Raw genomic sequence first — 26,182 nt, 5'->3', positions numbered from 1 at the left:
GACTAGAACATGTTGCAGACTGTTCTCCAAACCTAATTAGAATTCTGGAGATCCAAATGCATGCATCATTCATTTGTACTCAAAAATCAGATACTGATTCTACTTAAGTCTACACTGAGTCTTTACTTCACAAAAAGAAATTATAAAACTGAAAAGTACCAGCCCTCCAAACAGTGGACAGAGTTTAAGCAAAAATGAAAGACATTTGGATTTGGAATACAGCTTTCTACAAGAGAAGGATAAATTAAAACTGTACATGGACCTGATGTACCTGAGTCTACACGAAGTGATGCTTCCAGTGCATGGATGGACAGGATGCAACTGCATCCACAGCTGGGGATGGTGTTGCTTTAAGTCTGACATCTTAGACTTTATTTCACTGCTAATGGAGTGTGACAAATGACCACACACAAAACAAATGGGCAGCTCCTCTGTGAAACAACCAACTATAAGACTCTTAGTGCAGTCATATGGTTACAGAATAACACAGAAGGTGGCACTTCCAACACTGGCCAACTCCGAGGAAAGTGGATTGAGACTATAAATTACATAATATGAAGTAATGGGCAAGGCTACAGGATAAAAGTGAACTTGAATGAGGCAGGAGATGGTTTTACTGCAGAGGGAAGGTTACACAACAACTATGTGTGGGCTCTAAACTGCTCTGGGTCCAAAACACAGAGGTATCATGGCCAAAGCAGTGGCCATGAGGACAAGCATCCATGGCAAGGCTATTCAGGCAAAGCACAGCACAAAATGGAGTCAGCTAGAATTAAAGTACTTGTATCTTATTTGGAGACAACCTTTTTGGTTATATAACTAAACATTAATATACTCCTGAGGAACAAATCAGTATCAACTGTGATATACAGACCAAAACCAATGAAAAGATAAAAGTAAAGTGTAGGAAAAGCAATTACACATTGAGTAAGTATGGGACAACCTCCACGAAACAGATCTCTTGCTCTACCCCATACTTCACTGTGCTAATCAAAGGATCATTTCTCACTTTATTTTAGATCTCCTACTTACTGAAAAATACCACACACTTAATATAAAAGCTACTAAATATGAAATGTTATCTGGAAGCTTGCAAATATTATACTCGTTATGTTCTCTGTGAGCCTCAGTGCTCATGCAACACCAGTCATTTCAAATAGAAATTGTTAAATATTAACCACTGCAGGCAAGATTAATGATTCAATATTTCTGAGAGTTTCAAGGGCTATTATCATTGTATAAGTGGGAGGCAGAATTCCATGGCAAAAAAAAATCCAATAATTGAGCTACCAGACCATAATAAATTTCTTTGCCCATAATAAGTGGATTAGAAGCAAAGATTGCAGTGGATATTGTGCAGGGAGCATAAGGTGCTCATTAAATTAATCCCTGCTCTTTGCGAAGATCTTTTCCCCAAAGGGGTTACAAGTCCTGTCTCAGCTGTCATAGCACAACGCAACTGACCCCTGAATCTGCCTCTCCCACAAAATCACCCCTTGATTCTTGCTGTCCATTTGCTGTTTTAACTCACACAGCACATGAAGCAACACAAACCTCTCCTCAAAGCAGCCCAGAAGCTCAGCCCGGTGCAGCAGGCTCTGGCAGAGCCCAGGGCAGGGTGAGGAAGCACAGCAGTGTCCAGCAAGGCAGGCTCAGTCCTCACTCCAGCCCTGCTCCCCCACCATGCCCAGCACACTCTGACATGTGAGTGTCCCCCTGCAGCAGTGTGTGACACTCTGACCACAGGACACCCTGGTAACGCCACACTGGGCTATGGGCAAATGCCATCTGACCACAAAGCATCTCCTGATCAGAATTTCTGTGTACATGAACCAGACTAAACTGAAAAGTATTATGATGCTGTTTGCCTTGCTGGGAAAACAGGAAAGCTTGGAACACTTGGATAACTTTTTTTTGCACAGTATTTAGACTTAAGAAATGGGTACACACCAACATGAAAATAGTAGCAAGTACATGTTCTGATGAGAAATGTGTCTGTGTTTTCTGACTGACCACACAGGAGGACTACCTGCATCTGAACTCGCACCTCTGGGCTGAAAAAGCTTTTTCTATCATAATTTTGAATCCTAATGTTTGTGATACTGTTGCCCAAAAGGCTGTGCCTACATTCACAGTTAGAGACACAACTTCCTGGCCTTTACACAGCAGGAAAGAGCTGCTTTCCATAATTATCTCACAGGAGATGAGAAGGTAAGATATACAATTGTATGTTAAAGTATTGATTTTATTAAAGAAATTAGAGTAGTAAGACATTATTCCTTATTCTTATAAGGAAGGCTGGATTAACATAGTCTCCATCACAGGTTTTAATTATCAATACCACAGATTTATACTTTACCACCTGGGAGATGAAATGTAGAGATGCACAAAAATAGCTTGACAAAACCCATCCTGTGATGGGAAAGGAAATGCTTTTCAGAAGAGCTGCTGACTTCTGTTAAATCATCTCTCCATTCTAAATGCTTAGAAATAGGACTGCAAACAGACTGGTATCAAAATAAGTAACAGTTGAAGATCATGTATTTGCATAGGCACATCATACCCTTAGATCTTCTTAGTCAGAAACAGACTCATTTCAAAACCAAACACTAAAAACTTTAAGCCTTTTTTCATACCAAAATCCATTCTAATGAAACAGACTTCTCCCACGTCCCCAAAGCAAAAAGTCCAAAAGAAAGAAAAATTAGCAGCCATTCAATTAGCCTGTATTTGATTGTTTTCATATGAAAATATTTTCTAAAACAGTCTTTCCAGAACATACACCTGAACATACCTCAATACTGCTAACTGGAAGAAAATAACTTTTTAAATAACAGAATTTTATTATTTAAATAAGTATAAATAACTAGAAGTGCATATATACACACCAACACACACACATAAAAATATATACATATTTCATGTATACATACACACATATAACAAGTGTATATACATATATATACATTTGTAATAATACAGAAAAGGGAAACCATTTAGCTAACAAAGTTTTGTATCATTTTTACTGTTGAGAAGAAGGGAGGAAGAGATTCACTACTCTGGGCTTTATGTTCCTCTCTAGCTTATGGCACACTTTTATCAGGGACAATATCTGTATCACACTAAATTAAAAGACAAAACTACCCAAAGACAAACAATTTGAAGAGGTCAGGTAGAGCAAAGATAAAATCAAAAGGGATTACTGTGGAAGGATGAGAAAAAACTGATCAAAGACTTAATAAAAAGTCAAACATTATGGGCCAGGTTTAAACCACACTCCAAAGGGTGGATTATGTCTGCATGAAAAGCAGCATTATTACATGATTGTTTTTCTTTTAATTTTAGAAAGCAATCAGTTTCTCCTGAGCCAGCTGAGAACCCCTCTACATCTACAAGGAACCTTCCCACCCTGCTGATGGCTTAATGTCCTAGGAATCACAGATGGTGTTGAAGCAGCTCAGAATAAGGAAGGAGCACATAATTTCTTTATAGAATGACATCAAATCACAACAATAATCCAGACTTTCATGTGAATTTCTAGTCACATTTTAATCACAAATTTTATAAAACTTTTTTTTTAAATCCATTTAGCCTATAAAATCTCTTGATGTGTAATTACTTTTTATCAGCAACATCCACATGTGTATACTCAAACACAGATGTACACTTCTAAGCACCCTTCTAATTCTGACATCTCTAACGTGTACAGAAGCTGGTAAGTTCAAAAGAATATTCAGACACTACAATTCTCATTCTTTTTTCTTTGTAGCTTGTCAGTGCATCCATATTCATCCAAGCAACACATGGATCTCTCTTCCAAAATCCCTGAAAAGTACCACTTGCTCAGACCACATTTATTCTTTTAATGACTCCAAAAATTCCATCTGCTGTTGCTTCTGTGCTACAAGATCTGTTTCAAGTTTTCATTGCTTCCATTTCAAATCACATTCAAATGATCTCAAAAGTATCAAGCTCCCAGTTAGTTACACCACAGAGCATGGAGGACTCAGTGAGGACAGAGTCCAGTGATGATGCACAAATAGCACAAAACAGATGTTAACAGGAATGCAAAAAGGGAGGTAGGGTGAAAAGAGAAAACTGCAAACTGGACTGCTTCAATGTTTCAATTCTCCTAGCTAATTTTAAATGTTTCCAAAAGTTTAACAGATGACACAGCCAGCAAACAGAAAAGTTAAAACATTTCAGTTTAGTATTCGTACTACAAGAGGAAAACCAGCCTAAAAGCCAGCATTTTTCTTTCCTGGTGTTATTACTCAGTTAATGAAATATGCCTTGGATCCAGCTTAATTACTAAGCAAGAGATTAATAACCTTCTGTTAAGGTCAGTTGAATGATCACTAATTTAACATTTCCTGCTACAGGTGATGGCCTATATAATCCCACCTATATAATCCCACCAAGCAGTGCTCAGAAGAGACAGCAGTGGTGCTGCACGACCCAGCTTCAAGCCAGGATGATACTGAAAAAAAGAGTAAGCCTCACAAGGGATTAGACACTTTCCATCATATCACACTCCTGCTGCACTGGCAATAAAGCGTCTAAAATGAAATAAAGGTAGAGAAGACACACACACACACCAAAAAAAATGCTTGAGCCTGGCTGATAGAATGCACAGTCCTAGAAGGTCTGTCGAGCAGGAGAATGTGACATGTTAATCACACAAACAGCTCGGTGTGCAATCCCCAACAAGAAATATCTGCGTTTCCTGTTGGATATGGGGCTTGGGTCTGAGATAACCAATTACAGTTTCACAAAAAAGTGACAATTCATTCTCTAGAGTTTAAGCCCTTCCAGAAAGAGATGGATCTTCTTCCACCTTTAAGGTCAGCCCTCTTGGCCTTCACCACAGCCTGTCACTCACCTTCATGCCAATACCTGTGTGCCTCCCTGTTCATCTCCTGCTTCTGTGGCTGTACCACTGACAAGAGTTTGACGGATGAGGGGACAAAAACATCTAAAAACAAGTTTTCCCACAGCATGATGCCTTTTTTAACTGAATAATGCATCATATATGCTTTTGGAGATCATAATCTCAGAATAGTGAATTCTAACATAAAATTTTTTGGAAGTCCAGAATGTGCTACCCTGCATTTCAGTATCACATTTCTTTATGTTATACTGGCAAAAGGGACTCACAATCAAAAATTCTTTAGTGTTATAATAAAACTGGTTTCCATGTATATTTCCAGGGCCCTCTCCTGTTTGGAATACCAGAGACATTCCAGGTTTCATTTTCTCAAAAGTGACACAAAATCCTTAAGGTTATTGCTTTTAAGGAGAAATGGCCAGAGATGACCTGACTGCACAGTCTGCACTGAGACTGGACACAGCATGGACATGTTCACCCTGCACACGTTCAGCTGGCAGGAGCCCTGGACACCAGTGTTAGGAACAGGACTTGCTTGTTCCTGATATTCCAAAGAAAACAAACAAATGAAAAAACAGACTCTGCTCTGTTACAGCACAGCAAAAACTGCAATGGAGGTGAGGTCACCTCTGCCACTGATGACTTTCACACTTTTCAAGCACTTCCAGGAGTCATCACATCTCTGCTGGCCAAAATGGCAGCTCCTTGGCAGCCTCCCCTCACCACAGCCAGCAGCTCTGCTTCTGCACTGCTTGTTGTGATGGATCGGAGATTTTCCGGTCAATGTAATGTAAAAGGAACACTGAAGTGAACAATGAAATGAAAATTATATTCAATGTGTTTAACATCAACAACAGGAAATGGGTGTGCATGTACGGGATGCTGTAAGGACAAGGATTAGCACAGCTTTGTTTGAGGACTGGTATTTACTTGGTCTTTATTTAACCTTCTTCCTTCCCCTTTTTGGAAGGCAGGGGAGAGGACCAGTAACTGGAATCTAGAACAGTTAAATACACTGACACTTCTACAAACTTTACAGTGAAGTCCAGACCAAATTCAGCTAAGTCACATTTATTTCTTCTGCACAGGAGGTTTTTGTTGCGTGAGAATCCTTTGTCAGCCAAAATCTGAACACTGCTACATAAATTATGCTTCTAATTAACACAATCAATATCTAATGATTTTAAACTCACCAAGTATATAAATAAAAAATAAGATGCAATGTGAAAGAGTCCACACACTATTTAGATTCAGCTTCTGTTCTTCTTTCAAACACTTTTCAGCTGGGATCTGTCAGATCCAGTTCTGTATGTCTCCAAGTAACATAACCAGCCAGCATGCAAACAGTCCCTGGATTCCTTAGTCTTCGGCAAGCTGAGGTGATGAATTTGCAGCTCCTGGCCTTGTATGTTTGTGCTGAGGGAGTTTAGCATAGGATTGGTTGTAAAAGCAAGAATAATCAAAGCTGGGGTGTTTTAATGCTCTAACTCTATCCTTAAAGGTTTTGTGCACTTGCAGGGCACAAAAGCTCTTGAACATCAAGTCACAGAATCCCATAGGTTGGAAAGTCCCTTTAAGATCACCAAATCCAACCTTTAACTCAGCACTGCCAAACCACCACTAACTCAGGTCCCTCAGTGCCACAACTACATGGCTTTTAAACACCTCTGGGGATGGTGATTCCACCACCAATCTAGGCAGCCCATTCTGGTGCTTGATATTGCTTTTAGTGAAGAAATTTTCCTTAATGCCCAATCTAAACCTTCCCAGGTGCAACTTGAGGCTCTTTCCTTATCTTGTCACTTGTTACTTGGGAGAAGAGATGACCCCCACCAGGCAACACCTTGCTATCAGGTGTTATAGAGCCATAAGGTTTCAATATCCCTGATTTACACTACAGCCCCCTGCCTTGATCACATATTTTTGAGAAATTTGTATTTCAAAGCACAGTTTTAGTCAACATATACACAAATACTTTGAAGAAACTTGGATTCCTAAATGAGAGGATTTTTTTAAGTGTTCAAAGAAAGGATGCTGTTAACTGGGGCTGGAGCTGCAAATCTGAGATCACATCTGTTCACTGGTGTCCCTAATGGGCTACTCTTATTCACATATTAACAGTCCAAAATCAAAACTCAACACAAATTATTAAGAACAAACAAGTACTAAATGCTAACCACTGCAACATGTAAGACAGGAAAGTTTTCATACAGCAGTTTGAAATTACAGATTTTAACTCTATATTTTGTTTTACCCTTGATGAACATGACAATCAGGAAGCATTTGTCCCCAGAATATCTAACCTGAATCTCACTTGCTGTGAAGAAAGCCCATTTCTTCCCATGTTGCACTTGGCAAGTACAGAGAACTAGTGTCAACTTTGCAGTTGTTTACACACACTCAGATAAAGCCTATACTCACATCTTGTATCATCTTGTTTTTCTATACACAAGATGCACTGAATATTTCAAACCTCCCTCAAAGGTTATATTTTCTACAGTTATTATCAACCTTGCTACTTTACTGTCCCCATGTCTCCACACTGCAGTGTCCATAACAGCACCCAATTTTCCAGGTGATACCACACTTACATGCTACAGAGCACAATCATCCTGCAGTGTAAGTACATTTTAAGTGGGGTGTGTTACAGCTTTCACTTTGACAATGGAGACAATAACAGATCTTGCTACAAATATTCTTCTTTAAGCCCTAGCATCTGCTAAAATTCACATTTTCAGGCTAGGACACTGAGGCAGAGATGTTTACATGGGTATGACAGATAAGCAGAAGCAAAGACCTAAACCCATCACCCTGCAGCAACAAACTATGAATACAGAGAGAAAAATAAACCGTCTTCCATCCCACTGGGAATAGCAGAGTATGTTACCTCAGCCTTTAGCAAATTTCTTTCCTTACACAAGGAAACATTCTTGCCAAGCAACGTTTTGGTTTAATCAATACCCAATCTTAAATCCTGGCATGCTTGGAAAGAGTATCTGTGCAATTCCAACTTGCACACAAACAATAAAAGTTCCACGATCCCGATTCACGCTTACCTGATGATGCACAAATAAGCAGCACCACACCATGAGTTATTTTCTATCGTACTCAGATTTTAGCAGGTTTCTCAATGTTCAGCGTGACAGTGGAAAGCCTTTGCTACAAAAGGAGTCCCTATGTCTGTCCCTCAGTTTTCGGCAGGAACTCCTCCCCATGCAGCCTTACAGTTTGCTCTCGCTTCCTGTCATGCCGTGCACTGCAAGTGTCAGAAGTTGATCTGCACTGCTGTGTCTATCTCTGTCGTCGTTCTCTCACACGCTGCTTCACAATAATATTTTAAACAGACATAAAAGTGTTTTACAAACAGCCAATAAGTGAACAGCACCAGCATGGTGAAGGTAAAGATATCACTAAAGGTTTCTAAAATAACAGGTAGGTGTTTGGGAACTTTGAGCCTCAGTAACTGAAACAATCCATCTCTACCTGCGCAATTCTTACACAACAGCAACAGGCTTTAAACTCAAGGGCAGACAACTTATGTCCAAATGCAGATGTCTCAGCACACAAAACAGCTGGTGGATGCTGGGCAGAACTTTTAAATATTTTACAAAATTTTTTTAGCATTTGAGAAGTTATGGGATGTGTTTAGGAGAAGTTCTTAATTAACAGAGGCGTAATGGTAAAAATTAAGAACCAATTGATTTAGAATCAGCCTAGAATAAAGGAGCAAAGATAAGCATGACAAAGCACCCCAATTTTGTGTGTAAGGACAAGTGCAGACTTGATTTTAACCCTAGAAATTCAATATAATTAGAAAGAAAGAGTTACACCTCACTCTTGATCTGCCCCTATCCTGTTTAGTCTTCTGTGACTTGCTCAGATCTACAAACACAGAGCTGGCTTTGCTATCAGCAGAATTCTGCATTCTTCAAGTGGGCAAGAATGTAAAAAAAAATTAATTTGGGTAGCAAGATAACAGCAATTCAAACTTCATCTTTAAAGAAAACAAGTTCTTAATGAGCTGGTGCAATCTTTCTTCAGAATAAAAAATTTCTGCTGAGCTTGGAGGAAGAAGATAAAGGTGAAACTGATACCAATGAGCAACCAGTTCCTTTGAGAAGAGGAGCCATGACACCTTTGCAGACAGAAAATACTAACTGAAAGATCTTTCAGAAAGCAGACATTTTAGGCCAAGACTTAAAAAATTACTGAAGCACATCACTCTTGGTGAATGCTATTGGCCTGTCTTCTCTTCTCAAAAGTGAGACAAAATCCAACCTAGCTACCTTCTTTTCAGACCTTTCCAGCAGAATATAGTTTACTTTTCCAATGAAATACATATAAATTCTGTATAGAAGCCTACAATATTTTAAAAATATTATTTAGTTTCTATTCATTTCAAGTTATTTCTTCAATAATCTTTTATGCCATGCTGTAATCCTCTGCTATCAGAATTTGGTAGCATCTGACCCAGAATCAAATACAGGAGTGCAATTTTTTCAAGTGTTATGATTTCCGTCGCTCTTTAATTGCACCAAAGAGGAAGACAGGTAGGCAGGCATTTCTCAATCAGATTTCCTGGTAACATTTGGATTACTGTATTCCACTTCCTGGAGACCACAACACATAAAGACTTCAACTTGCTTCTTTCTATTTGCACTTGCACTACTCCTTAGGCTGCCTATAACCACCTGCCTCAATGGCCATCACAATTTAAGAAGCCTAAAGGCAGATACCACAGATTTCAGCTTTGTCAGGCTTTCTCTCTCAATCTAATAAACAACAATTAAAGCCTTCTGGTCCCCTGCTTGTATCAATCAATGCAAATTACTGGGATGGCAAAACCTGCTTTCTAAGGTCTGAGGGAAAAAAACATTCTATCTGTGGTTTTTTTCTGCAGTTGCAGAAGAATCACCTCCAAGGTACTCTGCACTTGGTTGACAGCAGCATCAAGAGCATCCACCTGAAAGAAAGAGCATCTTCAACTTTCTATATTGTAGACAGCCACACAAGTACCAAGGAAGGAAATCTAAGATAGCCTGTCTAGATTCCAGACAGCAACTTCATCCAAAGAATGAGGTCCAGAAATCAGAACTAACAAACTCTAAATATGTAAATACATGAAAGCTGCTCCTTTGGTCCCTGTGCAATTAGAGCAGTTCTGCCCAGTCCAACAAAACACAAAATGAAACAAGACAGCAGCATGAACACAGGATCAAATAAACAGCCAAAAAACCCACAAAGGTGAGTAAAGGGAATTAAATATTGCTGTAACTATAGTTTCAAGAACAAAGGATGAACACCAGCTATTCTTTTTTCCTTTTTTTTTAAATTAAAATAAATCTGACAACACTATGTTTCAGAAAGTTTCCTGCCTTAGTATTCTCACTTGTAAAATGCCCACAGCACTGTGGGGGCAAAAGGCTAAAGCCTGTCAAATGTCTGTAACCAGCAGCACATGACAAGTCTTTATTCAGACAGCACACAGTTTCCAGTTGCTTGTGTCAAAAAACAAAGCAAAATGCAAGCAAAGCTACCTAAGCAGATTCACTATTGCTTTCTTCTCCAGAGTTCTTAAAATTACAGATATTACAAATAGGAAAATAAATACATAAAATCCTTCTTCCAGAGCAGTACCCTACTGCTGCAACCAGGATTTGTACTGCACAAAGGGGAACATACACATCTCAAGTGCTGTGAGGTTTGCCCTGGCTCTTTCCAAGGGCTGGGAGAGACACTCTCTGGTAGCTAATTCCCTGCAAGACATCCAAATTTGCCCATCCCATCTCCCTTAACAAAAACCACTGAGTTTGTAGCTTCTCATGTATTCTCCCAGAGATAAAGGCCTGGGAGATAATGCTTCCCAGAATGGGGAAATGATTGCCATGATTTGTTCAAGACATTTATAAGACAATAATTTTTATTTTTTCTGAGAATATTTTTTTTTCTTTTTGTAGTAGTCCAGAAGCAAGTGCCACAATAAACTGCACCAGTATAAGTATATGGACTGTATATATACATATCATATTATATTTATCTTCCATTAGAATGGGATATCCCATTTCAAAACACGTAACAGAACCCAGGAATTACCAAGATTTGTCATCATGAATCAAATTTAAGAGCTTCAACAGACCTGAATTTACTTCAAAAATTTAATTTAGTATTATCAAAGAAATGTAACAGTATGTTCTTACACAGGCTTAGATTGCAAATTCTTTGGAGAAATAATAGTTGATTACTATGTTTGTGTAATATCCAGCAAAACTGAGACCTCATTTTCTGGTTGCTACTGTAATAACAAAATTTGTTTCTAGGTTGCAGTAAATAGAAGGCAGCACCATATTGTTCTTACTAAGCATTTGTGTCAGATTTTAAAAGATGGCCATCACTTTAAACTGCTGTGTACATTCTAACCACAGCATTAGCTTCCAAGAAGAATCTTGCTCTTATGTTTAGAAATAAGTAGGATTCATTCTACAACTGAGATGTTTGACCAGTTCTGGTTGTGAAAACACCTCTGAGCTTAGAACGAAGGGGAGTCCTCATGGAGAAACCAACAAACTCCCTCAAAATGCTTCCTCAAAATTGAGAGCAACTCAAACTTTCTTTTCTTTTCCCATGAGCTTCAGGACTCTTTATAAGCTGTTTCAGAAGTTCAGAACTTTTCAGGGGGTTTTCCTTCTCTCCTGGTCCTTAAAGGGATTTTGTTTAGTTTTCAGTCACAAGCACAACTTGACAAACTAAATTAGAACCTGTGGGACTGCAGAGGGATTGCAAATGGAGAGGAAGATGTTAGAATAAAACCTCCAGTATGGAAGATTTCCCTACTCTCTTTGGATATGTTTTTGAAACTTCTTCCAAATGTGTAGTCCATCTATTTACTTTTTTTTAAAATTTAATCCACAGTTTCAAATAATAATACCTAAGTACTACCTAACTGAAAACTTTTACAATCAGCTTAGAATGACCAGTGAGTTTTTGCAGTATGAGCACTAGGAGATTAGATAACAAACCATCAAAACAATTTGGGGAAAATGGAAAGTCATATTAACAATGTATCTTTGCAATGTATCTTTTCAAAATTGCATCTAAAATGTTGGTTTTTCAGACTGGACAAGAGCATCACTCAGTTAACCATTAGAGGTTTCTGAAACAAAGTCATAGGAAATAGTAATTTCACATCATGTGTTCTCCAAGAGCAGCCACTCTTTGAGTGGGGAGAAAAAAAGACAAAGAAATGGGCAGAGTTTGGTTTGAGTTAAACTGAACAGGGGTCAAGTTCATCTGCTGCTGAACAAAGAAAAGAACAGTAAATGACAGCAGGAGTACAAGGTAACACCCAGTCTATGATTAAAGACAGGAAATCTGCTCTATAACAGAACATCCAATTTAGCATAAGAGAATCACAATTGGACCTATCTGCTTTATCACATGCTGCTTCTAGCTCAGTATTGTTTGTATGTGCAAAATAGCTGGCATGGAGGGTTTATAGCATATACAGAATATTTCTACTATAAATAACAAACCACACCCAGAGCAAAAATAAACTTGTTACAAAGCACTTACAAAGATCCATAAAACAAAACCCTACAGCAGTAGGAGAATGAGCATATGAAGTAATAAAAAAAAAAAAAAATCCACTCTTTGAAAAGATAAAATAAAATTATACAAAACCCCTCCAAACGGGAAATATCACGGTATTTCCATTATCAGAAAAAATCAAGGTATTAATTGAATAACTGAGCTTTAGTAAGCAGAATATCTACCCTTTACAACAAAAGTCATGTGTGAAAAGTCTTGCAGATGTCAAAATCTGTGGAGGTCTTTTCAGGAATGCCTCAGCCAAGTGCTCTATAAGGGCTGCAACAAGAAACATAGAATCTAAATATTACTGCCATGTAATCAATTTGGAAGCATCGCTGTAACCTAGGTGGACAGTTTAATGGTTATGTACTTAACTCATAGATGACTTCTTGGGAGTCTTCTTTCACAGATGTAAAAGCTGTGAAAGTTTAATAAAACAGCTGAATTGAGTTAATGCAATCTATGCGAACTCCTAAGCAGTACAGCACTCTCTAGGTAGCATGAGCAGTAATAACTCATAAAACATGCACAGGTTTGTCTACCTGAGTCCCCAACTATTGGGATCTTGAAGACTAAAGGCCAGCCAGCATCATTCTCCTTTGTAACTAAACAACTCACAGCTGTTGCTCCAGCCCATTCATGTTGCCACACTACTCTATGCAGAAGACCTTGTAACTTACAGTACCCAATGACCCTCAAAGAAATGTGGCCATTTATTACAGGCCTAAGAATTCCACATATCAACAAACCATGTTTGGCTGGAATTTCAAATAAAACATTCTAGTGTGACATGACTAATCTTGCATCACACACTGTGGGTAGAAGTTAGGGTGATTAACCCATGCTGACTCTGCACATGGCTTTGGAGTAACACATTTTTTAATTCTTCAAATTTGTCTAACTGGTCACTCTGAATTTGGTTTTGAATTCAGTGTATACATTAAAAATATGACAACTCTGATGTGTTCTGAAACTGCAGATGGAACTGACTGCTATCCAGTTACGCAAATGCCACACAATGAATTTCTGATAGCATCTCTATTTGTGTGCCAATACAAACCTTGCTGTTCCAAGAGAAATTAGTCTTGTGACTAATCAACAACAGTTCCAGTGGTTTGTTCAAAACCAAAACCAATAACAAGCTAAACCATTTAAAACTCCGCCCATAGATTAGGCAGGGAGACACCAAACCCAACTCTTTAAGAAACAAAAATCCATGTCCAGGGTGAATATTTGCTACCATTTATAAGCTCCTGTCTTCTGAACCAGAAACTCTGTATCATGGGAGGATATTCATAATGCTCTGTACATGGCCACTATCAATGGTGTGAAGTAAAGTTTCCCGGCTCCTGCAGTGCTCCCAAGAAAGAACTGCAAGAACAGACTTACAGAATTGCTTCTTACTATTTCTGGTGTCAGGTATAAGGGCCATCCTGGCCAGGAAAGGTCAGTGCTGGACAGCAGCCACAGAGGCAGACTAAAGACAAGTCTGAGCAGAGCCAAGCAGTAAAAGAGAAGGGCCGAGACTAACTCTGAAACAGAAGAGCTTGAACACACTGTAAGAAGACAGAGAAAGAGATCTAAAATGAGTGGCACACAGGAATTCATCATCTGTTGGAAAACAGAAAAGGAATATGGAGTTCTTCTGTTCAAAGACAAAGGAGGAAGAGAGGTCAGGGATTAAGCATCCATGTATCTTTAACCTGCTGCAGGCTAGAAGACATGGGACTCTCTGCAAAGGCAAAGGGAGGAGAGCAGCCATGGGGAGCAGGGATCCCAGCTGGACTCCCCTGCTCAGAGTCTCTCTCTGGCACAGGAATGAACTGACTGCTGACTGCTAGGTCACAAGAGGTGCAATTATTCTACTCCCAGGTATGCTGTGAGTACACAAAATAGCCACTTATAAAAACATGCTGTCAATGACAAAGTAACCACCCCCTTCTGAGGAAGCTGCTTAATTTGTGCATAGGAGTAAACTGAACTAACAAAAAACTGGTTTTTTAATGCATATGATACCTTGTGTTTTAAAGTCATACTGGACATACCAAGAGATTATGGTATTTAAGCACATTTGATTTAGAGACAGTAGTGCATAACATTGTTGCAACAAATATGAAAAAAGGCCTGTGTGATGCCACTTCTAATAAGTTTCTGTTATGGGTAACATCATTGCTTAGGCAAACAACTATCGGTGGATACAGAAATTAAGTAAATCCAGGCAGAATCCAGGAGAGGTACAGAGGTGCTCTCTATATAAATTTATCCAATTATTCATCAATTTAAAGCCAGGATAAAACTCCTTTTCTCTCTCTTAAAAATTTTTTATCCTGTTGAGATTTGTGCACCCTGAATGGGATAACTGAAGTGTGCCAGTCTGCACAAAAACATACTGTTTTCCAAATACTGCCTGAAAAGTGTGGAATTCTTCTCATTTGACATGACAGACACCCTTCCCCCCACAAACACATGTGCAGTAAAACTAACACAGAAACCACTTACACATCTAAAATTGACTTTCAGCATATTTAACACTTTTTTATGACAGGTTTCCCATAAATAAGATCAGCCTTCCTCACAGGTGACCACATCTGCAGCTCAGTTAGATGCTTTTAAATACTAGAAAGGAAACAAGAAAGGAGGAAATAGAAAGAAGCCTCATTGCAATAAATTATCTTCAATCTTCAGGCAGCTGCGCACTTAACACATGCCTCAAACTATTTCAAGTACAAAATTTTGGTTTAGATTTCACTATTTCTTCTCAGCACTGAAGATCTTCAGCCAAATCTGTTGTGTGTGGCAGGGAGGAAATAAAGAAACAATCGTAATGGTTCAGATGTTTGCTTAAAGCATGCAGGAAATTATGCTCTCAGTGCAACAGTGGAGAGGCTTATCAGAGACAATTGCAGACTAAACCAGCATCCTCTGCAGTCCTGCCTACAGCCCAAAATTCTTCACTCATCAGGTAACTGCTTTTGTTTTGACTGACTGGCAGTTTCTTCATAGTCAACTCAAATGTCATCATAGCAACACTGTGTACCACCACGTCGGCAAATTTACCTTTTTTTTTTTTTTTTTTTTTTTTTAGAAAAATAATCATTTGAAGACTTCCATTTGCATATCTAAGTCTAGAAGTTTATCCTGCTGACATAAACACAGTAGGTGCTTTTAAAGGAGCAGGAAGGGAGACAGATAAAGCAGCTGAAATCTCAAACTCAAGAGATTCTTATTCTTCTTGAATTCAGAATTTCCTTGTTTATAAAACTGACTGTTCTTAGTGTGGTAGAAAATAGCATACAAGCATCTAACTCAAGACTGCATCATAACTACCAAAAAACCACAGAAGCTTTAATCCTCACATTTTCTAATTGTGTATGGATGACTGCACACATGTAATCCTCATTTGATGGAATGCTTTGTGAAACGAAGCTGTTTCCCACTCTAGACAGCAGCATAACACATTATTTCCACAGACACTCAGAGCAGCATACTGACCTGCTCTCTCTTACTTATAAAACCCAAACAGTGATGCAGAGGAAAGCCACTCATCTGCTTCAAGGTTTTAAGGGAAGGGTGGCATGGAGATGGGATTAACAGTGAGAGTCAATGGCAATCAGAAGATACAGCAAAAATAGAATTAATAGTATTTTCTGTGCCAAGATCTGTGCTGGTGTTTTCTTTATATTTATTATTGACCTGCTTCTGAACTGCCCTATCCCTTCAGATATTTGTGCTTCTTCTCCTTACCAAGTCCCAGCCACATTTGCTCTGCACTGACAGCATCTCATCATCTCAGGGTCAGCACTTTCCAAGGCTGAACTGGTAAAACTGCAGTGCTCTGTAGCCTTCTGCCTCCACTTTGTACTTCCCTCTCTCTGCTTTTATACTCACTAGCTTTCCTCCATTTCTATACTCTATCCATTTCCACTCTCTCTCACAATTCTTTCACAGCTCTTTGCTTTCTCCACCTTGACTATCCCTCTTTCCAACTGCAGATTTTTCCTCTTTCCTTCTCCAATCCTATACCAAATACAGGATTTTGCTTTTATTCCTTTTCTATATTCTATATTGCTTTGCTTCATTCCTTTTCTATTTTAAGTACCACATCTAACACCTAATCTCCTACATTCTGGTCTTTCCTCCAGTATGGGATATTCTTATCTCCAAAGAGCCTTTGTTTTTTCCTCTGGAATGACAGCTGTCACTAGAAGTACTTTCCCTTTATAATAGTCTATTTGCTAGATACCTGACTACAAAAATCTCTTCAAACCCCAAATTAACCAGATGCTTTCTGTGTATGCAGGAGGAGCTTATAGCAAAAATTTTTACTGCTCAGTAACATAAAGTCTAAATTTTATCTCAACCAGTTTTGGCTTATTCAATTTTAAAAAAATTATGAATTCATTTCTCCCCATTGATATCTAAACTGCCCAAAATTCTGGAAGTTGCTGTTACCACTATCTAAAAACAACAGAAACGTGATGTCATTCTGACATGAAAATCCCCATTGGGAGAGTTTAACATGATCTCTAACCATGAAACTCAAAAGAGCTGCTCACGATGGACATCAGCTTCTTCTGATAAATTTAAGTAAGGAAAAGAGAAGTGCAGAGGAGTTTCTTTGGTAAATGTGTCACTTCCTTATCTCACTCTGAGGTTTACGTTGGTGTATTTTCCAGGTTCCTTGAACGTGTCCTTTTATCAGCATGATACTGAGAAATTGCAACTGAGTGAGCTGACTGCAAAGCGAGGACAGGGAGATGAACATGATGTTGCAATTCTGTGCTAATCGCTTTATTCTTTATTATTATTTGTGATTGTTGAAATGATCCTGTATTACAGTTTGTAATAATAGAAATAGAAGCTAAAAAAACATAGCCATGAATAAGTCAGCTCCAGAGTTGTGTTTGTTATACTCAGCTGTGGCTCTGCTCCACTGTCAACATTAACCTAGTTATTTTAGCCAGTAAGGTTTTTAGTCCTGTTTGAGAAAAGACATCAAAGTCAACCTATTATCTTTCACCATCTCTATGAAAACCTGTGCAACTTCAAGTCTGCCCATTGGGCTTTTCATAACAGAAGTTTTCCATCCATCAAAATGAAATTAATTCTCACATAATGCAAATATCAAGAGACACTTAGCACTCTCTTTTCCAGTGCTCACCTATCATGGCTTCAGCATCCAATCAGATCAAGTGAACAACTCAAACAGGTTCTCCTCTTGACGCAGCCATTTATGTCTAACAATTAACTGCAATTGCCTACTACACACTGCATGAAATATTACAGCTGTTGAACTTGACATCTGTGTTACCATCTCATAAGTTTCCTTAAAAATAAGGTGTTAGGCACCTGACACCGATCTTCATTTCTACACATGAAGGAAGCAATTAGAAGATCCATTAACTTGTTGCCTGTTTCCTCTCTAATACTACTACTCCTATCTGCTTTCAGGTTCTTGATTCTGAAGGATTTGACTCCCCAGTTGTCCATTCTTTGTGTACAGCTCACTCCACCTGCACCACACAGGATCACAGAGCTCATGGTGCCACTGTGAAACCAGCCCTATGTCTTCACTTAGCAAGCTACTGCTCTGAACTTGGGATCACTGTTTCTTCAGCTCCAACTCATACCTACAGAACTCTTCCCACTATTTTCATACCCGCCTTCTTCCACAATTACTTTTCCAGCATAGCTAGGAGAGAACTGAGGGGAACATTAGAGTACATTTTATTTTTATACTGGCTCTGAAACAATCAACAGCTTAGAGGTTGTTGGTATTTTGCCCACACTCTTGACCGTGCCCTTGTGAGAGAACTGTTTTCCCAGTATCACTGATAACTTCACCCTGGTGTAACACAAGAAACAGTGACAACAAAAAGCTCACACTAAACAATAGTTGATGCTCTACTTAAATATCAAATTAGAATGCAAAATTCAGTGAAAAATATTTTTTGTTTTAATGAAGTTGACCATATTATGAACAACACAGATCAGTAACTCCACCAATGCCATTAACTCTTTCAGCAAAGCATTCAAGTAAAGTCTGTCAACTTCACTATTTTGTTGGAAGAAGCTCAGAGGAAACAAATTTATATGATCTCCCAAATACAAGTCAGTCGATATTAATGGTAATTTAGTGTTCATTATAATAAAAGAAGTCTGCAAGGTAGAAAAGTCTTCCCTTTAACCAAAAGAGTAGTATGACTTAGATACAACAAGCAGTGACTTCTCCTGGACTCTGTCCCAGGCTCCAGTACCTACACACAAGGCAAACACACCATTGCCACAACACCACCATCACAGGAAGTTTTACACCAAAGGGTGCAAAAGGGCTCACAGGCCATATGGGACAGAGAAGGGATGACATGGCTGACTCTCTGAACAAATTAACCTACTAAGAAGCTACCTCTGAAACTTGAAGAGGACAAGAATAAAAGCATCTGATACCACAAGCAAATATAAAGATTTTTAATGTCACTTGCATTGCTTTTTCATGTATCTTTTTAGTCAGTTTCATTGGGAACACACAAGCTTCCACATGTCCTTGTTCAGTCAAGCAAACAGAAATAAAATCTACTCCATTCTGCCTTGTAAGAGACCCACATAATTTTTGTTATGATTTAACTGTACTTCTGCAAAGTTGACATAGGTAAACTCGCAATAACTTCACAAATATCTATATTAGAATTAAATAGTACCAGTCCAGTTTCCATTATTTGTTTTCAGATATGAAAACACACCCTATTATTTTTAATTTAAAGTAGGTTAATGCACAGTGTCATTATGTCCTGCATTCCTCAGAATGATACAATCAAACACATTAAAAGAAAAAGCTGGCATTTTTAGAAAATCCTTTAAGGAGGATTAAAAGTTCCAATCTAATTGTTTGTCATGATTTTACTCGTTACAGATCAAGGTTTAACTACAAAGTTACACTGCAACAGAATGCAGCAGGAGGGAACGTTATACCCTGAACACAACAATACGAAACTTACCCCTCTGAAATTCCAGCCCTTGGTGGAAGAAAACAAGGAAAAATTATTCTGTTGCTGCTGTTTCGGCCTGCAAGATGAGACAAAGAAAAGTGTTTACATTTTCAGCTGCCATATTTTCTGTCTCAGTAACAGAATGACAATAGAGGGAGAAAAGAAAAACACATGCTTCAAGTACTAAGACACTTCCTTGGCTGTACCTCTGACAGGTTTCTGTCTTCAGTGTAGTTACATGTTCTAATTCAAAATGAGCACTAAGGGACATGGCAGCCTTTCAAGTGTTCAGAGATGCTCTAACTTGATGTTTGACAGCAACTTATTCTTTCCACTGATTTTCAGCAGACAGCCCTGACCCAAACAGTATGTGAAGCTACAATTATGCCACATGATGCAAAATGGTGCAGCTGGACTGGAGGGGAACATTTCAGAGCCTTTAATCCTGACAGTGGAGCTACACAAAGCTGTAAAACAGCAAGTTAGCCAGCCTCTTGTGTGACACTAAAAACCAGAAGCTGACTTCTGTTTTTACTCCTTCCAAAAAAAAAAAAAAAAAAAAATTCTCCTACCCTATAATTAACAGTGGACAATTATTTCTGAAAAGTAACCATAACATGGCTCACTTCTCTCCTAATGAGTGCTTTTTACCACTAAGATCCTCAATTAGTTCACAAAGGTAGGCAAACATTGCTGAGATTTTACACATGAAGTCAGATCAAAGCTCGAGTGACCTGCTGAAGCTGACCTGACCAACACATGGTTTGGCAACAGGACCCAAGTGCTGAGCATGCTGCAACTCCAACACTGCAATTGGACACGTTACAGAAACAACCACAAACAGTAACAAGAACACAAAAACTTGGTTAAAAACCAGCAGATTAAATGGCTGCTTGTCAAATCTCACAATCCAACAATAACACAACAGATACTGATATTAAAGCACTGAACTAACACACAAGTTCTTCCTGCTGCTTATAGTTCCTGAAGGACTCCAACACACCATACCCCAATTTTTTTCATTACAATCAGGAGAGCAATAGTTTCCACTGTCTTTTTTTCCTGTCTTCTCTTTTTTGATGTAAAATATTTGGTGTATGAACATTTTTGTTTTCATGTTCATTAAAACACATCATAGAATTGTGATCACTGTAAACATTTTTAAATGCCAGCATAATGCAAACAATTATAATCATGACAATTAATTTTTGTAACATCAAAGGTTGAGATGTAAATCTTCTCAGCTTTTCATTGTACCAGCCTGCCAACCAGAAAAAAATAATATTGAAGTGTGTTGGGAAAGTCATTAAAGAGCACAAGGCAGCACACACAACAGACTTCAGTATTAAAGACCGTCCCACTAATAAATCCTCCACTACAGCTTTCCAAGTTAAAATATTTTGAAATTGAATTTCTAACATAAAAGCCTCACTGGAACAGTAAGTGCATTATAAAAAGAGAAGAATGTGATAAACAAGAGCGAGTTACACAGATTATCAATTGTCCTAATGGTGTTTTGCACCTTTTTATTCACAGATGATATCACACTGGAAACCAGTCAGGTTTTTGAGAAAGTACTGTGAGCTTTCTATAAAGTTGTGCTCCTCAGTAATTTTTAAAAAGATACATGTTTGAACTTACATTTCATCATTTTGATCTTGTATTTTAATGCTGTCTGTGCATTTATTTTCCCACTTTGTTAAGAACTGCAGTAATTCTATACTAATTAAGAAGAATGTAGGGGAAGCAAAAGACATTTCAGCTTCTGTTTATGACAGTTTAGGCAATACTTCAAGGGAAATGAATGACTTGATTAAAAAATATCTAACCAATCATTCTGTAATAAGAACTGAGAACTCTGTAATAAGCAATAAATTTGTCATATCATCCATCTACACTCAAGTAAAAACTATCCAGCAGAAGAAGGATGACTAAGCAATTGTTATCATCAATCTGTAACTTTGCCATTCACTGACAGCATGGCAGACTACACAAAACCAGTCTTTATAAAGAGCAAACACATCATATTTACATTTTGCAATAGGTATCACAATTCCCTCTTATCAATCAAGAGCCTTACTTCATTTTGATGAGAATTAATCTCCCCTCATTCACAACTGCCTGCTAACTCTCCTTTTTAATGCTACTGTGGCATTAGTAAAGGGCCTTAAATGTAGCAGCCTAATCAAACTATCCAGTTTCACCAAAAGAAGCTAATTAAAAAGTCAGAAGTATATGGAAGCCACTGTATGCTCCTCCATGACTTGCTGACCTGTCTGATATCAGGGTACAACAAAATTCTCCACAAAATATTTTTTTTCCACCCAATGTGGCAGCACCCTTCTAAAACCAGACTGAAGCAGTCCCTATTTCCTACTGTCAGAGGCATTTGAAGTCTGGAACACAGTGAATGTTCCAATTCTCCTTTCCCAGTACAAACAAGCACATCATGCAGCCCACCTCAAGGGTACTGAGATGCTAGAACTGCAGAAGAACTACCCCACGTTTTCCTGAAAGACTGTTTCAGAAATCTCACTGTTCCCACAACTAGGGATGACCTAGATTAACACATTTCTAAATTGTTTACAATCACCATTCTGAACCAACATTTTCCAGCCTAACACACCCCTAAAGGAGAATGAAGTAACATAAATCTTCTGATTCTCAAATGCATCTCAAGTGACAAAATTTAGTTCTATCGAAAGCAAGACCTCATTTACAGTTTTCAGTCCTTCACTATCTTAAAGTTATTTTGATCACTTGGTCTTTCCACTGTCAACATAAATGAAAACCATACTGAAAAGGAAATAAAGTATTGCAGCTTTTTCAAACACATTTTAAATTAATGTTTTGCTCTTTTATTTTTCCTACTAACACATTACTACTGTTACCTCAGATCATTCTGTTTACTAGATAAATCCTTTCTGAGGTGCAGTAGGATATGAGCTAATTAAGAAACATCTTGTGTCATAAAGTCATTTGATATTTTAAATGCAAAATTGTCAAAGAATTCTATTTTTGCAACAGCCAATATATATTACACTTTGGCAGGAAGGGTATGTGTCCAACAGTGTATTAGATGCACTTAGCTTCATAACAAAATAATTTACAATACCAATAATAAAAATCATCACTGGCATAAGCAGGTAGCAGATAGAACAAAATAAAATATTAGCTTGAAGAAAAAAGAGGAGATATTAATGGGCATTAAAAGCAATGAGCAGACCTGACTTTTAGAGGCAAATAATTTTAAATTAAATTATTCAGAGACCATAGTAAGGATTTTTCAAACGTCAAGGGTGAGCCAGAGATGGTTTCTATAACTGAATGCACTGTGATGAACACTCTTGAAATGCACCAAATGGGTCATCACAGACTAGATCTTGGTGAGATCACAGAGATTGAGAGAGGAGGAGTTCCTCCCTAAAATTACTTACAACGAGAGTCTCAGAGCTGCAATTTCTAACATTTGACCTTTCTTACACATGGATCTCTTTTTATTTAGCTAAAAGGCACCAAAACATTTTCTCCTGGGCACCACATTGTTAAGAAGGAAAGACTAAAAGATATAAAGTGGATATAAAGGAACTCGTCAGACAGTGGGAGGGAGGGGTCACCAAACCCTCCCTCTGAGCTTGGCTTGGGGACCTCTATGGAAAGTTTTCCTTGGGAATAAAATCTGACACCAAGTCCCTTCACTGTGAGGAAAGTACAAGTGGGGTCTGTCCCTTGGAGGGGCAGCCCTGGAGAAGCTAAGCACTGAGCTCATCCCTCTGTCTGTGTCAAACTGCTCCTCCTCATCAGCACAAGTTTTAACTGCATTTCCTCCATTTCACCTTTCAGCTCCAGCAGTGGCAATATACAAGCCAGGAAATGGCAGCTTCACTCCTTAGCAACACAAATCTATCTTAGAGCCCTTGAAACATTTACCAGGGAAAGACTGACTTCCTTACCTGCTAGTTCCTAGTGATCCTGCAGTTCAGTAGGAATGATTCAGAATTTTGCCAAACCAAACTTTTATTACTGCAGGAACTTCTGACACTGGTAATACCCTCTGTGCTTGGGCACTTGCTTTGACCAAGGAGCTTCTACCACTATTTTGTAGCCTAGGGAATAAAATGCTTTTGTCCTGAAGATGAACAGGGCTTTCTGTTTAGGTTCCATCACACTATGCATGTATTATAAAAATATTTTTACACACTAAATTAACGTGCCTCAGAATAAATCAGTGGAACTTTTTTCTGCAACCTTTACCTCACTGTAGGTTAGTTATATAATGACAGTTGGTTGTTAAAAGTGTATAAAGGAATCTAAGAACTAAAATACAGACTAAACTGCTGAAAAGTTTCCATTACATTTACTAAAAAAATGTTTTATCTGCCTTGAAGCATGATAAGTTAAGTGAACAGTTTATGGCAGTTGATATTAAGCTCACGCAACTTTTACATCTTCATCTGATCTTCCAGTCTATCTGCACACAGAATCACTGACTACAAGAGTATTTCTAAGACATGAATACCCAAACTGTGCGTGTTTTGTTTAAAATATTCAGCTGCTACATCCGTTCAAAGATAAAAGCTCATTTTTCAAATTTACATGAGTACTCAGATAATTAAAGGAAAGCTCAAACCACTTGGAGACAAACTGTGCTAACTAAAGCTTCTTTTCAATCTGCAGAAATAAAGGTTGTTACTACAGCTGTGAATATTTTACAAAGATACTGTTAAATAATAAATAGTACCTACTGCTCCAATCTGGTCTTTGCGATGTCAACTGCTCAACCCATCAAATATGTACACTAGAACACTGGTCAGAAAGTACATTTATTTTTATTTTAATATATTGGAATAATTGTGACACTAAATTCCACACACAAAAAATGTCAAAGTGGTTTACCTGGTGAAGCTGGAGATGTGCAAGAACATTTTAGCTTTGAACAGTAGTTTTGAATACAGATTTTCTCAGATATTTAAATAACAGGTAATAGTAATTTACCTTTGGCACTGATTTTAAAAGCAGGAAAAAAGCTCATGCTTTGACCTACTTAATAAAAAACATTGAATCATCCACTTGTAATCTCAAACACTATTTCTCTTTTATACTAAGCCTGTGCATTTTGGCACCAAACTGAGATTGTGGAAAATTCCATTTATTTTCCAAAGTGTAAAGCAAATCTAACACAACAGAATTGGTCTCAGAAAATATTTAAGTTCATATAGAGAGTTTACTTGATGGGTTTTTCTTGCTAAAGGCAAAGTAACTCTAAGAATGGGTGCATGTTTGATTTGTCAGGGGCCCATCCTGCAGACAAGCTCATCACAAATGGGTAACTGGGGGTGGGGAGGCCACTCAGCAGAGCAAGACTGAACACTTCGTGTCTTGAGAGAAACAAAAATACCAAGGAAAAAAACAGATGACTGATTTTCAGCTGCTGTGCTGACTTCCTTAAAGTGAACATAATCTTTTACTGTCCTACTCTCATGAACTGGCATAAATGCTTTAAGAAAGAAAAACAGCCCCTGTGAATGTGGCTGCAGAGACAAAGCAGGTACATGTAGCAGTGAGCTGTCACACACCTACTCTTTTCCCATGCTTACTGCAGAACATGTTTATTTACACTGTGAATCAATGCACCCTACCATAAAGGAGCTCTAACAAAACCCAAAGAAGCTACAAAATGCATTTTTTTCATTTCTGTATTTGATTCATTTCCTGCAAAAATTAAAAACATTCTTATTAAAGAAAAAAAAAAAAAAATCTGAAGGCCAACTGAAGAGCTACTTTCCAATCTAAAACTCAAATATTCCACATGATGTAACATTTCACCTTCTGAAGAATAAGAAGCTTGATTTAAAGCTTTAAATAAATAATAAATTATTTCTTAATTTCTAATTATTGCAGGTTGATGCAATAAATGCCATCAATATACAGGATTGTAAAAGCATCCCCCTTGAAATCCATGAACTCTGGTCACATCTGAGAGAGAAATCCCTGGCTCTGGCCAGCAGGAGGACCCAGACTTTTCTGCTGTTACACAAAGGTGCAGCTGTTATGTTTATGTCTCTATTAAAATATCACCATTTCGTGAATATTATAAAAGGCTGAGATGAGAGAGATAATTCACAGTTTTACTTTGACTATGCAGCCTAAAAATATTCCTGTATCATTTCAATTACATTGGAAAGAAAAATTGGCAATAATGCCTGTTAATTTTTAGTCATTACTTCAGCCCACTCGTATATCTCAGAGATACACTGAATTCTTTACAGGGAGTACAACTGCTCATTCAAAAGAAATGTTTGCTCATTTCCACCCAACAGCCAGAGAGGATCCTCTGGTCAGTGGAAAAACAAGATCTGATGGTAAGGTTTAACTGCCCCCACCATCACAGTCAGAAAAAGCCAGGCCTCGGGGCAAAAGCCTCACAACATTCCTGCTCGAGGGAAGACAAGTCTGCTTCGTTTTGTTTCCAAACTAGAACCTAAAGCTGGGAAATCCACTTACGTTAGCGAGACTGGATACTTACTGGTTAGACAGGAAAAAAAAAAAAAAAAAAAACAAACGTTTTCCACACAGAGAAATCAAACAAGGGATTTCTTAGCTGATCAAAATCCACCCAAATAACATTTTCCTCTCTACCATAGAGAAGCTACTGACACCGTCATAAATCCATTCAAATGCCACCACATCATGTTCTTGATAAAGGAAATGGGTGTGTTCT

The 26,182-nt window shown here is 38.1% G+C and overlaps 1 protein-coding gene across 3 annotated transcripts in view; it reads right to left on the bottom strand.

Moving 5' to 3' along the window:
* The window catches only part of ARHGEF3 (Rho guanine nucleotide exchange factor 3), a 104,943-nt gene that overhangs the window by 51,272 nt on the left and 27,489 nt on the right, over positions 1–26,182 (bottom strand). For 2 of the 3 annotated variants that reach the window (XM_018915044.3, XM_050979286.1), the window contains exon 3: positions 19,471–19,537. In XM_018915044.3, the coding sequence (XP_018770589.3) occupies positions 19,471–19,537 (67 nt within the window). Of the gene's footprint in view, positions 1–7,944; positions 8,144–19,470; positions 19,538–26,182 lie in introns of those variants that run through there. The other variant, XM_050979288.1, reaches the window with a different exon arrangement.

The sequence above is a fragment of the Serinus canaria genome, chromosome 12, assembly GCF_022539315.1.
Source record: "Serinus canaria isolate serCan28SL12 chromosome 12, serCan2020, whole genome shotgun sequence".
NCBI classification, from domain to species: domain Eukaryota; kingdom Metazoa; phylum Chordata; class Aves; order Passeriformes; family Fringillidae; genus Serinus; species Serinus canaria.
The sequence above is the reverse complement of the archived record's forward strand: the minus strand, read 5'-3'. Positions and strand labels throughout refer to the sequence as shown.